Source organism: Salmo salar, chromosome 23, assembly GCF_965601325.2.
Source record: "Salmo salar chromosome 23, fSalSal1, whole genome shotgun sequence".
Classification (NCBI taxonomy): Eukaryota; Metazoa; Chordata; class Actinopteri; order Salmoniformes; family Salmonidae; genus Salmo; species Salmo salar.
Window position 1 is genome coordinate 17107501 of NC_138313.1, and position 15160 is coordinate 17122660.

Consider the following 15160-nt stretch of genomic DNA (forward strand, 5'->3'; position numbering starts at 1 on the left):
AGTAGCCCTGTGTTTAACCAGCCTATATATCTCAATAGCCGTAAATATCATTGCCTAATTGGAAAAAAAACATTCAATTTAGTTTAAAAGCTGGATGCTATTAAACTTCAAACACACACATATTCCTATGCTTGATTATTTTCCATTCAATTTCTCATTGAGCAGCATCTCTTGATAGACTGCAGAAGCCATTATAACCGAGACCAAAGCCAGTCTAGAACACATTGAAGCTTTAAAAAGGTGGCAAAAGTACCACCAGACTACATTAAAAGAAAGAAAGAACAGTCAGGTCACTCTGCATGCCACTTAAAAAGTAATGCAGAGAGCAATGGGCAACTCAAATAAGCAATCCGGTCCACATTAAAAAGACTACTGCTGTTGAAGTGCAGCCAATTTACTTCCAAAGAGCCAATCTCCCCTTAAGAGTAAAACACAGCCAAATAAAGCCATATGGAAAATGAGGCAAGAGCAGAAGCACCCCCAGCCAGCCAGGCCAGTAGAGCCAAGGTAGCTAGGGGTTCATAAAACATGATACCTTGGAACTGAGAGGGTGGGAAGAGGTGTTGAACGAGGTCCGACATGGTACCTGAGTCAACAGACAGACAGACAGACATACCCTCAATACATTACCTTCTAGTATCATCAGATATGCTATGAGAAGTGTCTCTCATCAGCTCCTTTCTGAAGGCCAGATGGTGCATCAGTTGCTCATGTAACGTGTGGTATGTTGCGAACTGTGTACTAAGTAGTGCAAACGGATAAACTGGTGAGGAAATTGGCGGAGTCAGTGTAACAGCATCTTAAGATCATCTCTAATTAGGGTCGCAAAAGGGTTCCGCTGACTTTCCCAAAATTCACAGGTTTTCCAGAAATCCCGGTCGGAGGATTACGGATTTCCTGCTTATTCCTTCCTGGTTCTGCGAACGTCCAACTGGGATTTCTAGAAAACCTGTACATTTGTGGATAGTTACCGGAATTTATCTACCAATTGAATGCAAAATGTCCAGGAGACCCTCTGCCGGGCTTCTACTAGCTCTGGTCCAGGGCGTTAGTGCAGCTTTAAGAAGGCTCAGTGTTAACAAGCCACACGAATGCCCTGGACCAGAGCTAGGCCTCCACTAGCCTGGCACTACACTCTTTCACTTCCTTTACGCACAGACATGGCTACTATTTTAATCACACATATAATAACATACATGAGTTATTATAGGAGTTATTTGTTGCAGGGCCTTCATACACAGTTATTATTGAGAGGGAAATATCTCTGTCTGAATTCTGCAATAAAAACGCCGTCTATAAGCTCTCTGAGATGGAATCACTGAAGCAGCAGCCCATGCTAAAATTCCTTCCATGGTATTCAAGCCCAGTAGGCGTGTAGTTTAGGTTGTGACTTTTCTACAAGATTAGCGTGGCAACCACTGGAAAACAGTTTCTTAATAAACTGGCCGTGGAAAACAACAGCGCAAGACTAAACGTTCCATCTCTGCACCTGGCATGTTCTCACACCAGGCAGGGATCAAGTTCAATCAAATCACTTCAGCACCTTGTTGTGCAATATTTAAAATGAATGAGATGAAGTCAGAGCTTCCCTTCACAGCAATTAAAAAGTAGCGCGACTGCATGGGAAATGAATGCAAAAGCCTGGGTTGTGTGGGCATCTCAAATGGCACCCTATTCCCTTTATAGTGCACCCGGGCCAATAGGGCTCGGGTTAAAACTAGTGTACTATATGAGGAATAGGGTGCCATTTGGGAAGCAACCTGCATGTGCTGCAAATAGCATGTGCTGTCCCAAGAGAAAGATGATCTGATCCTCAAACAGGGGAATACACAACAAAACAGGCCATTATTCAGTCTCATTTCATTTTTTGGCAAGCTATCCACCAAAGCACACTTCGCATATGGAAGTTGGGGAGTCTGATGGGCCAGTCACCTTGGGAGAACGAGTGTAACACTAATCAGAGAAATGAACATTCTACACCAGAAGTGCCTTAGCAGAACAAAAGTCAGCTTAGTGCGTATTAGCTATGCGAGGCAAAGGCAGTGCTGTGATAATTTGCCGTGCGATTATTTAATGTAGTGAGAGGTATAAATAGGGAAAGAGGCTGTCAGCACAACCTGTGATATCACTCCCTCGAAGTCAGCAGCTTATAAACACATACACACACAATCACACACCTGACTCCGCTGAGCAAAAACCGTCAAGTAGAGGAGAGAAAATACAGCCTCAGCTAAATAATTTGAGAAAACAAGCGAAGGCTACCTAATTATAAAGAAACACAATATCAGGTGGTGAATTAGGTGTAGGGTGCGCTATGCCATATGCAATGGGATACGTGTGGGTATGTGCACGTGTGCGTGCGAGAGAGAGAGAAAAAGAGGGACAGTGCAAGACCGCGAGAGAGACAGAGAGATGGACACTGTGCAGGGACAGAGTGAGAGGACAGAGTGAGAGGATGGTGTGTGTGCAGGGACAGAGTGAGAGGATGGTGTGTGTGCAGGGACAGCTGAGAGAAAGAACTTCATTACCTTTCCCTCCAGTCCCCTGGCCCCCAGGCTTATTGTAGAGGTAGACATCAGAGTCAGGTAGTTCACTGCTCTGATGGAAGTAGTGCTGAGAGAGAGAGAGAGAGAGATGTGATTTCGTACACAAAAATGAAACTTGTCAAAAAATAAATGTAGTCACTACTCTATCCATCAGTCGATTGGTCCTCTTTTTTTATGCATCTAGCCTACACCCCTTCATAGGAAACTGTATACACCACACTTGCATCATTTGAATGGTCCCCTTCTATCATCCTCTAAAACTGACAAATACGTCGCTGAAAAACACTTTGACCAATTAGATCAGCTCTGAAAAAGATCTGATGAGATGGGTCAAAAGAGAGTGGAAAAGAGATCTGAATTGGGCAGCCCTAGTGCTGGGAGTAATGTTACCCGGCATTCAGACACAAAAATCGCTTATTAAAGCGGAATCACACCAGACAATGTTGGTGGGACAGAGGTCAGTTTATATTGGTTTAAATTCTTCCAAATTTGAGAGGGGGAGAGGTGGGACATTATATACACACTTTTTACTTGCAGAAGCAGATTTTGCCCCTTAATGTCTGTATGCAGGGTGAGGCTGGGCTGTAGCCTACCTCGAAATGGTGCTCGATGTTCTGTAGCCGTCTGTGTACTCGTGCAGTGGTACCAGTGTGGTGTACTAGCGGTGTTGCATACCTTGAAGTGGTGTTCTACGTAGCTGTCTGTGTACTTGGGGATGTGGAGGAAGATGAGCAGGTTCTGCCTGAGGTAGTGGGCCACAGCAGGGGTCCAGGGCATGAAGCACTGCGGCAGAGTAAACTCCATCACCTCAGTGGCTGGGGAGCCTGACGGCTGGATAAACTGAGGGAAGAACATCAACACGTAATCAAGCAACACATCAATGATTCTCCCGTTCCTACTTAACACTAAGTCATCTCTGAAACCCATAACTGAATCTTTTGTCTTTTCCACAAGAGATTCAGAAGCAAATCTCATCACTACTTCTGGGGGGTGAAAGTAGCTACATTTGAACTGGTGAAAATAGCATATTCAGCCCCTTTCCGCCACAGAACAAACCGAACGTTTCGGTTAAGATCTCTGCCTCCATTAAATCACGATTCATCGAAAGAATATATGCGACACCAATGCACCAAATCACTTACCTCCACGTCAGCGGGGGTGAGTTTGCAGTTCCTGCCCAGCATGATGGTGATGATGTCCAGGGTGGTCTCATCCAGACGCTTCCTCAAAACCTTCACCAGCTCATCTGTGATCTCTGGACCTGTGTTGGAGACCAGGCAGAGACAGGGGTCAGGAGAATAGACCTCAAACCATAGCTTTTTATTGTAAATAAAAAAATATATATATTTATTTTTAAATCCGTCATCTCCTTGCCTCCTCTCCTTCATCACTTTGACCAGAAAGAACTGACCAGGTGAAAGCCAGGCTAATGATGAGTGTCCACCATATTGTTTTAAATCGGTTAAGTATTTTTCCCATCAGTGCATATGAAGGGGAGATGACAGATTAAGCAATTAAAATAGAGACCATGTCAAAATGACCCTTGCCTCAGACCTGACTTGGCTTTGTCTTTCCAGTTCTTCAATGAACAAAGACATAAGAAAACATTACTTTGAGAAATTGATCAGAAATATAGTGACATTGTTAATGTTGCAAATGACTATTGTAGCTGGAAAAGGCAGATTTTCTATGGAATATCTACATAGGCGTACAGAGGCCCATTATCAGCAACCATCACTCCTGTGTTCCTTTGGCACACTGTGATAGCTAATCCAAGTTTATAATTTTAAAAGGCTAATTGATCATTAAAAAACAATTTTGCAATTATGTTAGCACAGCTGAAAACTGTTGTTCTGATTAAAGAAGCAATAAAACTGGCCTTCTTTAGACTAGTTGAGTATCTGGAGCATCAGCATTTGTGGGTTTGATTACAGGCTCAAAATGGCCAGAAACAAAGAACTTTCTTCTGAAACTCGTCAGTCTATTCTTGTTCTGAGAAATGAAGGCTATTCCATGCGAGAAATTGTCAAGAAACTGAAGATCTCGTACAACGCAGTGTACTACTCCCTTTACAGAACAGCGCAAGCTGGCTCTAGCCAGAATAGAAAGAGGAGTGGGAGGCCCCGGTGCACAACTGAGCAAGAGGACAAGTACATTAGTGTGTCTAGTTTGAGAAACAGATGCCTCACAAGTCCTCAACTGGCAGCTTCATTAAATAGTACCCACAAAACACCAGTCTCAACGTCAACAGTGAAGAGGCGACTCCGGGATGCTGGCCTTCTAGGCAGAGTTCCTCTGTCCAGTGTCTGTGTTCTTTTGCCCATCTTAATCTTTTCTTTTTGTTGGCCAGTTTGAGATATGGCTTTTTCTTTGCAACTCTGCTTAGAAGACCAGCATCCAGGAGTTGGCGCTTCACAGTTGACGTTGAGACTGGTGTTTTGCGGGTAATATTTAATGAAGCTGCCAGTTATACACAGTAGTGTAGATTTGTGCACAGGCCAGGTGGCCTATAGGCCAACTTCTATGCGTAATTAGGTGTCCGTCCTTACTCAACATTGACAGGAGCACTCTAAACAAAATACAATTGACCAAACTCATAAATGGAACGAAATAAACACAAGTTGTGCGCTCTGCAAATAACATGTCCACTCCGACAATGAGAATGGTAAAAGACTGGAATAATAATATATTGAATCCATTAACAGAAATGACCATAACCAAACAAACATTGTAGATTTGAAATTATAGGAATGTACTACTGGTGATATATGTAATGGGGAATTCATATACACTAACAATCAAACGCAAACAATTCACACAATTATGTTATGAAACAATGAATGTACATAAATTGGCGGGAGAGAGTGTATCCTGGAGAGAGACATGCATTGTGCATTTTAGCCACACTCCCCTTCTTCTTGGACAATGTCATCTCTGCTGCCTCTGCATTGGATTAGTTCACTGAGATGGGCAGGAATAACAGGTGTCTCTTGTGCCATAAAAATATATATCTTCGCTACTGCTCAACTAAAATAAAATCTTGGTCGACCAACAGCCTGTCGGCCAAACAATCGGCCAGTCGACTAATTGGGGTCAGCCATAATCCAGAGCATCCCAAACATGCTCGATGAGTGACATGTCTGGTGAAAACGCAGGCCATGAAAGAACTGGGACATTTTCAGCTTCCAGCGATTGTGTACAGATCCTTGCGACATGGGGCCATGCATTATCATGCTGAAACATGAGGTGATGGCGGCAGATGAATGGCATGACAATGGGCCTCAGGATCTCGTCACGGTATCGATAAAATGCAATTCTGTTCGTTGTCTGTAGCTTATGCCTGCCTATACCATAACCCCACAGCCACCGTTGGGCACTCTGTTCACAACGTTGACATCAGCAAACCGCTCGCCCACACAACACCATACACGCTGTCTGCCATCTGCCCGGTAAAGCTGAAACTGGGATTCATCAGTGAAAAGCACACTTCTCCAGCATGTCAGTGGGCATCAAAGGTGAGCATTTGCCAACTGAAGTTACGACACCGAACTGCAGTCAGGTCAAGACCCTGATGAGGACAATGAGCACGCAGATGAGCAGAGACTGTTTGACAGTTTGTGCAGAAATTCTTCAGTTGTGTAAACCCACAGTTTCATCAACTGTCCGGGTGGCTGGCGTGGTTACACGTGGTCTGTGGATGTGAGGCCAGTTGGACGTACTGCCAACATCTCTAAAACGACATTGGAGGCGGCCTATGGTAAAGAAGTTGACATTACATTCTCTGCCAACAGCTCTGGTGGACATTCCTGCAGTCTGCATGCCAATTGCACGCACCCTCAAAACTTCACATATGTGGCATTGTGTTGTGTGACAAAACTGCACATTTTAGAGTAGCCTTTTATTGCCCCCAGCACAAGGTGCACCTGAGTAATGATCATGCTGTTTAATCAGCTTCTTGATACGCCACACCTGTCAGGTAGATGGATTATCTTGGTAAAAGAGAAAGGCTCACTAACAGGGAAGTAAAAAAAAAAAAAGTGTGCACAACATTTGAGATAAATACGTTTTTGAGCGTATGGAACATTTCTGGGATCTTTCATTTCAGCTCGTGAAACATGGGACCAACACTTTAAATGATGCATTTATATTTTCGTTCAGTATATGACGGCTGCTTCTCTACCTCAAATTGTGTATTGCTGACTTCCTTTACTGTTGAGAGGATACCTTAGAGGTGTTTCTCTCTGACATATTTATGCAAATCAATGCTCAGTAAGGAGTCTGGAGCAATGACTGTATTTATGAATGGACAAAGTCATCAATCACGTGACACCATTGATTCCTATGTGAAGACTCAACAGCGCATTGAAGCCAAATGAAGTCGGTTAAGATGGCATGACATAACATGCACAGTTTGAGCTACTCCAGGAAATGACATTTCAGGCTAGCTCACGCTGCCCTCTCTCATTGAGTAGGCTGACCAGGGTACTGCAGGCTGCCATTAGCAACTTAATTATCTTTATAACTTCCAAGGTTCTCCCCAGGATTTTTTTACAAGGTGGTGCCCGTCGTCATGTTGCAACCGTGGACAGATCATTTTTATGCACTATGCGCTTCAGCACTCGGCGGTCCCGTTCTGTGAGCTTGTGTGGCCTACCATTTTGCGTCTGAGCGATCGAATCCCTGAGCTGACAAGGTAAAGATTCTGCCCCTGTGCAAGGCAGTTAACCCACTGTTCACCGGGCGCCAATGACATGGATGTCGATTAAGGCAGCCTCCCGCACCTCTCTGATTCAGAAGGGTTGGGTCAAATGCGGAAGAAACATTTCAGTTGAATGCATTCAGTTGTACAACTGACTAGGTATCTCCCTTTCCCTTTGTTGCTCCTAGATGTTTCGACTTCACAATAACAACACTTACAATTGACCGGGGGAGCTCTAGCAGGGCAGAAATTTGACGAACTGACTTGTTGGAAAGGTGGCACCCAATGACGGTGGCACGTTGAAAGTCACTGAGCTCTTCAGTAAGGCCATTCTATTGCATGGCGGTGTGCTTTATACACCTGTCAGCAACGGGTGTGGCTGAAATAGCTGAATCCACAAATTTAAAGGGGTGTTCACACACTTTTGTATATATAGTGTATATATTATGTTTATAAATGAAATATTGTCTTGGCTACTCAAGAAATTTGACATTACAGTATTAAGACGTAGCCTACAAACGTCAATGGAAAAGGTGAACTGTCTGTTCTACCGTTACACTGTGCTTCGGATCAGATCGCGTAGAGCAAAATACCGGTAGCTTATCAACAGTATTTACTACTGTGAAGTGGGTCCAATTAAATGAGAGATGGGACAAATGGTAGCATACAGTGCCTTGCAAAAGTATTCATTTCCCTTGGCGTTTTTTCCCTATTTTGTTGCCTTACAACCTGTAATTTAAATGGATTTTAATTGGATTTCATGTAATGGACATACACAAAATAGTCCAAATTGGTGAAGTGAAATTAAAAAAATACCTAAAATGAAAGAAAATGATAATATATATATTTAAAACGGAAAAGAGGTGCGTGCATATGCATCCCTATGCTATGAAGCTCCTAAATAAGACATGGTGAACCAATTACCTTCAGAAGTCACATAATTAGTAACCTGTGTGCAATCTAAGTGTCACATGATCTGTCACATGATCTCAGTATATATACAGACCTGTTCTGAAAGGCCCCAGTGTCTGCAACACCACCACCAAGCAAGTGGCACCATGAAGACCAAGGAGCTCCCCAAACAGGTCAGGGACAAAGTTGTGGAGAAGTACAGATCAGGGTTGGGGTATAAAAAAATATTTGAAACTTTGAACATCACATGGAGCACCATTAAATCCATTATTAAAAAATGGAAAGAATATGGCACCACAGCAAACCTGCCAAGAGAGGGCCACCCACCAAAACTCATGGACCATGCAAGGGGGGCATTAATCAGAGAAGCAACAAAGACACCAAAGATAACCCTGAGGGAGCTGCAAAGCTCCACAGCGGAGATTGGAGTACACTCTACAGAATTGGGCTTTACGGAAGAGTGGCCAGAAAAAAGCCATTGCTTTAAGAAAAAAATAAGTAAACACGTATGGTGTTCGCAAAAAGGCATGTGGGAGACTCCCCAAACATATGGAAGAAGGTACTCTGGTCAGATGAGACTAAAATTGAGCTTTTTGGCCATCAAGGAAAATGCTATGTCTGGCGTAAATTGAAAGAATAATGGATGGTGCTAAATACAGGGAAATTCTTGAGGGAAAACTGTTTCAGTCCTCCAGAGATTTGAGACTGCGACGGAGGTTCACCTTCCAGCAGAACAATGACCCTAAGCATACTGCTAAAGCAACACTCAAGTGGTTTAAGGGGAAACATTTAAATGTCTTGGAATGGCCTAGTCAAAGCCCAGACCTCAATCCAATTGAGAATCTGAGGTATGACTTAAAGATTGCTGTACACCAGCGGAACCCATCCAACTTGAAGGAGCTGGAGATGTTTTTGCCTTGAAGAATGGGCAAAAATCCCAGTGGCTAGATGTGCCAAGTTTATAGAGACATACCCCAAGATACTTGCAGCTGTAATTGCTGCAAAAGGTGGCTCTACAAAGTATTGACTTTGGGGGGGTTAATAGTTATACACGCTCAAGTTCTGTTTTTTTGTCTTATTTCTTGTTTTTTTTTTCAAATTGGTAGGCATGTTGTGTAAATGAAGTGATACAAATCCCCCCAAAATACATTTTTATTCCAGGTTGTAAGGCAAAAAATAGGAAAAATGCCAAGGGGGTGAATACTTTCGCAAGCCACTGTATCCTAACTTGTTGTTGGCTAATTTGCAAGAATGAAACCATCAGTCAGGAGTTTATTTTGCAATGATCATGGAAATTAACTAAATAATCAGAAATAGATTTCTAATTATTTTACAATGTAACTATCAAATTAATAGATTTTCGCTCTTCTCACTGACAGCCAATGATTGCATCTTCATATTTAGCTACCTGTTTTTTTTCATGAATAAATCATCATACATTCCCTATGAGAAAGCTAACTCTGTGCCTCATCACTAGACCCATTTCACAGTATACATAGTGATAGAACTGCTTGGTCACGTTACCTGTGTTTGATCGATTCTAAATCATTTCTAAACATTAAATATAAATTACAGAAGACATGAGAAGTAAATCAGAAAGTGTGTTAGTTATGTTGCTAGTCTAAATCTGTACTATTTGCCAGTCTAAAGCAGTACTAACAAATGTTTGTGTGAGATTGGTCTTGTGGCATGTGGAGGGGCATGGCCACCATGCATGCAGGTGACAATTAATTAAAGGGACTCTATGTTACTAATAGGGGGGAAAGAGTTTCTGCTTTAGTCCAGCTCTTTAAAAGTATTCTGTATATTTCTGTATCGTACAGGTTATAGTATCTAAACTGTTATTGTAGAGTTGTTTATTTTGCTAAGTGTTTATAGGCTTAGTTTGACAAAGTGCATCCAAATACAAGTGCTTCCTGTTTCCTGTCACTTGTTCTCTGCCAGGGTATATATGCTCAGGTGTAGAGCTTTATGGTAGTTGAAGATGGCCGCCTGGCTTGGCAGGGCCATCTGTTCTAAGCCCTAGGGGCTAGTCAGACTGCACTTCAGTCTTTCTATTCATTTGACTAGTTTTGGGGGGGAAAAAATGTTTATTATACACTGAGCCTGGTCCAGCATCTTGTTGGATGGTTTGTATATTTTGTAAATACCTGCTCCAAGAGCCTTAAAATAAAAACCACGCACTAGATCTTCTGCATCCTCTCTTTCTCACCAACACCAGCCAGACAGCGCCAACCAACCAGGGCAAGTAAGAGGCCTACCATCCACCCTTACATTCCCTATTTGCACAAGGTTACTAGGCTACTTTTGCCTTGTGGCAATGCAATACTTCAACCACTAGAAACTATGCGTACGCATGGTCTAAAGTTTGCAGGAGGATAAGCACATTCACAGGTCAAGGGGCAGTTTTTATGAACGCCAACTTTTGCGTTAAAACTGGAGCGTACATATTTTGTGCATACACAAGGTTTATAAATGAGGCCCCTGGTCTGGAGCCTTAGAAACAAACACTGCATTGAAACAATTGCAAACACTTCAAGAAAATGTCACCTCTCTGTAAACAAAGGAATTCATCAATAAAGAAGTTGAGCTGTATGAACAGTTGTGGGGGAGAGGAAAAAAACATGTACGAATGTAATATGTCCCTCTTGTTGAAGCTAAGAAAAACTTTGAGAGGAAAAGAGCTGACGTCATGGACGAAGCCTGGGAAGAGCTAGATGGCGTCAGAGCAACAGTGCCATCTAGCAGGCCATTAGAAGGTACTGCAGCACAGACTAGAGAATGAATCAGCAGTTTCATGTTTCATCTGTTTGCCAGGAGGACAGTATACAGGGACACATTTAACTCAGAGAGGAAATGCACCGAGAGGAGACAAACAGGTCATGTTTTACTCATAACTCCTGCATCAGCCCTTTACATATGCAGTTAATCCCTCATTAGGCAAACTCTTCTCACCATCCATACATTGTAGGATTCTCTGCTATCAGTACCAAAAGTATGCAGTCATAATCACTGTCAATTACACTCTTTCCTAGAATCGTCCCCTAGCCATGTGAGCCCCTTTCTTCCCCTTGCTCTTCAAACCCCTGTCTTACCAGCACTTCCCACTCCATGCACCAGCAACAAGATGTGTTTATCCACCTGTCCCACTGGCCGTGCACCTTCCAGAGACGACCGAGCACCTTCCAGAGATGACCGGGAGCCCTGGGGATAGGAGTAAAACACAGACACACACACACAACATGCAGACACACAAACCCACGTCAGACCACTGTAGATATTTGACAGTGACATCGCACAATCCTCTCTAACCCAAGAGCAGGATACCACAGTTCTGGGAACAGCAGATCAATCATCTAGCGGTGACACCATCTCAGAGTCCTAATGGTTTCTCAGGGCCAAAGCTGCCTGCTCTTTATAGAGAAATCCACTATGAGCGTGGTATGAGTTTACGATGAGACGACAAGAGTAGAGCCCTAATGGTTCTTCAGGACCAAAGATGCTTGCTGTTCATATGAGAAAGTGTGCTAATGTACCGTGAGGTCCTCAGAGTAGAGCGGCTCCTGGCTCCGGGCGAGGCCGACGCAGCGAGACATGGGGTGCAGGTTGCCATCCAGGTCAGAGTATTTCCCTGTTTGGGACGTCTCCGAAAGTCTGGGAAGAAAACAGATCATGGGAATATTCATAAGCAAGATATTGGCCTGCTCAATTCAATTCCTTCAATAAAAGTATTTGAGTGCAGGGTTGGATGCAGGAGAGAGGAGAGCCTATGAAGAGGTGGGACTGTTATACAATGAGAGGGGAGGCAGCGGAGTTAGAACGAGGGGGTCACCAGGGCTAACCTGAGGTAGAAGACTGATTTAGTGGAGCGCTCCTGATAGACAAACATGCTCTTCCTGTTGACCACACACATGGCGTTGAGCACTGACCGCAGAGCCTGGATAGCTGGGATATGGAGATGAGAAGAGAGTCTTTCAACACAAATAAATATACTGAGAAAATGATCTCAATTATACTGAATCCATCATATTAAAATGTATTTTAAGTAAAGGAAGACCTATTCATGATCATTTTCATAAGTATATTCATACTGGCATATTCAAAAGTACATTTCAGAATCAAGGGGTTATTGTTAATGGTCAAGAAGATATGAAGTTCTGCTCTGTGGGTGGTGTTTATTTTTCCTGCATGTCCAAACACATTGTTGTTCTGTATTTTACGGGTGTCACGGACTCACCCCTGGACACCCCCATGTTAGGCCCCATCTTGAGGCGAGGGTGGATGTGGATGACAGTGCTCCACACCACCTCACAGGCAAAGTGACCTGGGATGAACTGCATCGTGGCCGCGAGGTAGTCCCGTGGCTGGTAGCTCTCCTCTGCATTGTAATCTGTTGTGTGTACGTGTGTGAGAGTGAGTGAGAGAAAGAGAAGATTAAAAAATAAAATAATTTACGAATAAATTTACCAACAGTTGCTGAGGGGAAAGGGGGGGGGACGCATTTCAGCATGACGCCAGCCGAAGAAAAGACACACAATTTGTTCTGAGAGCCCCTTCCCTTTCACACTAACATTATGTTACTGCACTGCAGTCGCAAACAACAAGCCTTCTCTCTGATGCCTATCCCCTCTACAGGATCCAATTCATTTACACACACTGGAGCGGGAAAGAAAATCTGCGATATTAGAAAATAACAGTTGGTAATTCTGGCTTAACGGCTGCCATAAAATAGAAAATGAATCTAATGAGCGTTTCACACTGCTCCCGTCTCCGAGCATACTTCACTGGGCTGTCACTAATGCTCCTACCTGTAACCTTGAATACATTAGAGAGAGTGGGTGTGTTTATCTCCATGGACCTGTATTGGATTGAGCTCTACTATCACTATGACAGTTGGGAGCTTGTGGGGCCAAGAACGTGCAATGCATTACTAACTTGTGTACTGTACAACAACAAACCTGGTGCCACCAAAGGCGTGCATATGATGCACATGAAGTTTATGATACTTGCAAAAATGTCTTAAAATAGCCTTAGGTACTAGAATAGGGATGTTCCACACAAACTACGACTGTACATCCTTTTACCTTGGCTGTAGTCGATACCCCAAAACAGTTTTGGGATATTTATGTAAGCAGGTTTAGAAAGTCGTTGAGTCTACATAAAAGCACGCATCATGTCTGTTTGTATGAGTGTGTGGTTGTGAGCGTCGCTGACTGACTGACCATCGGAGTTGGCCAGTCTCTGTCTGTACAGGGACTCATTCTTCCAGATGTCCTCTTCGCTCTCTGCCACCAGGAGCGAGTTACACACATGGCTGTCGTGGAGGTCCTGGAGTAGCAGACGCTGTGGAGAGGCGAGACAGAAGAGAGGGGCGAGACAGAAGAGAGGGGCGAGACAGAAGAGAGGCGAGAGAGGAGGGTTAGTGCCTGTTCCAATATCCACACTACTTAGAATGCAAGCGTAATACGCTGCTTAGTTATAAGAGGACTGTGCTGTGGACATTTGAATGTAGCCTTAGAGGTTGAACAGCACCAACCAGACCGACAGAGGGAGGGAGGGTTAAGGGCTAGGACTGCACTTTAATATTGCTACTTGCTATACAAGCAATAAAAGTGGCAGGTGTGTCTTGAAGGGCGAGAGCGTAACCTACATTTCACAAACAATTCTTTCATGGAAACGTTTTTATTCAGGTCAGAGGATCCCAGTCACATAAAGGAGTGTAACCTACCTGATTGACGATACGGCAGATCTCCCCAATCTTCCTCACCACCATCTGATGCAGCCGTAAGTACTCTGGAACCTCCTCTTCTTCCTCCTCCTTCTCCTCTACTCTGCCCTCCTTAGCTTCATTGAAGCTCCTGTACACAATATGCCATGATGGATTTATATCTTACAGGTCTCTTGCTAAATATATTTTATCTCAGTAGCTAGGTTTCCATCCAATTTTCGACAGATTTCCATGCGCATATTATCCGCATACATTTTTTTTTGCAAGATGCGTGAAGAGGTAGCGCACATAAAAAAAAAAAACTTTGGCGCTTAAGTCCTAATGTACCGAATACAAGTTAATACAAATATAAGTTCACTGTGTTTCCATGGCATTTACCACTCTCAATGATTTTGTCACAGAAACTGTTGCGATAAATGGCAAACTTGCCCAATCTCTAGACAACAGTTTGTTCATAAAGTGGACAGGTTAGGTTATATGATGAGATGGATAAGAGCAAGATCATTCTTATTTGGTAATTGGCAGCTTTTTCCAAGTCATAGTAGGAGGACCACACAACATAGCAGCAACGCATGACTGCAAATTTACTTTGACATGATGGTTATTCTATCAACAACTGCGCAAGAAATCGTTTGAGCCGCAATTTGTTGCACAATTCATTAAACCGACACAAAAAGATCCCACCATGTCGAACGAACACATTATCTGTTGACATTTCTGAAATTTAAACAACACTTCCTGTTTCAGTCAAAGCTGTTGTGATTTCTTTTTTTGTTTATATATACACCGTATGACTTTACTCGCATAAAAACTGTGGATGGAAACGTGGTTAGTAAGAATAATATTGTATTCAATATTGTATTTATGAAATGTATTTCTAAAAAGGGTTCTCAGGAGCTAAATAATGGAAACATTAAGGAACAATTATGCCATGTCAGATGGCTTTCTGAAAAGTTCAAATGGATAAAGATGAGAACCAGTTATGAGCTGGATAACTGCCTAAGCCTCTCCCTCACCTAGATTGAGAGTACACCTCCACTCTGTCCTGGTGGATCTTAACGATGAGCCAGAAGTCAGGCATCAGAGGGGCCTGGGACTCCTGCTCATCCACAGTGGGGCTCTCACACTCAGAGTCACTGCTGCCACCGTCATAACCTGAAAATATACAGGTAGATGTGTTTTTTTTTGTTATGTGCCAGAGATCAGTTATCATGAGAATTGGTATCGTAATCATTATTATCATCATTGGCGTTACCATCAGTGTTATCATCATCA

At 43.1% G+C, this 15160-nt stretch overlaps 1 protein-coding gene across 5 annotated transcripts in view; it reads right to left on the minus strand.

Moving 5' to 3' along the window:
* The window catches only part of szt2 (SZT2 subunit of KICSTOR complex), a 123559-nt gene that overhangs the window by 44597 nt on the left and 63802 nt on the right, over positions 1-15160 (minus strand). For all 5 annotated transcript variants that reach the window (XM_082967934.1, XM_082967935.1, XM_082967936.1 and 2 more), the window contains 10 exons: positions 14902-15040; positions 13886-14015; positions 13380-13500; positions 12395-12547; positions 12000-12102; positions 11694-11811; positions 11253-11361; positions 3689-3807; positions 3222-3386; positions 2529-2613 (listed from right to left, as the gene is read on the minus strand). In XM_082967934.1, the coding sequence (XP_082824060.1) occupies positions 2529-2613; positions 3222-3386; positions 3689-3807; positions 11253-11361; positions 11694-11811; positions 12000-12102; positions 12395-12547; positions 13380-13500; positions 13886-14015; positions 14902-15040 (1242 nt within the window). The remainder of the gene's footprint in view (positions 1-2528; positions 2614-3221; positions 3387-3688; positions 3808-11252; positions 11362-11693; positions 11812-11999; positions 12103-12394; positions 12548-13379; positions 13501-13885; positions 14016-14901; positions 15041-15160) is intronic.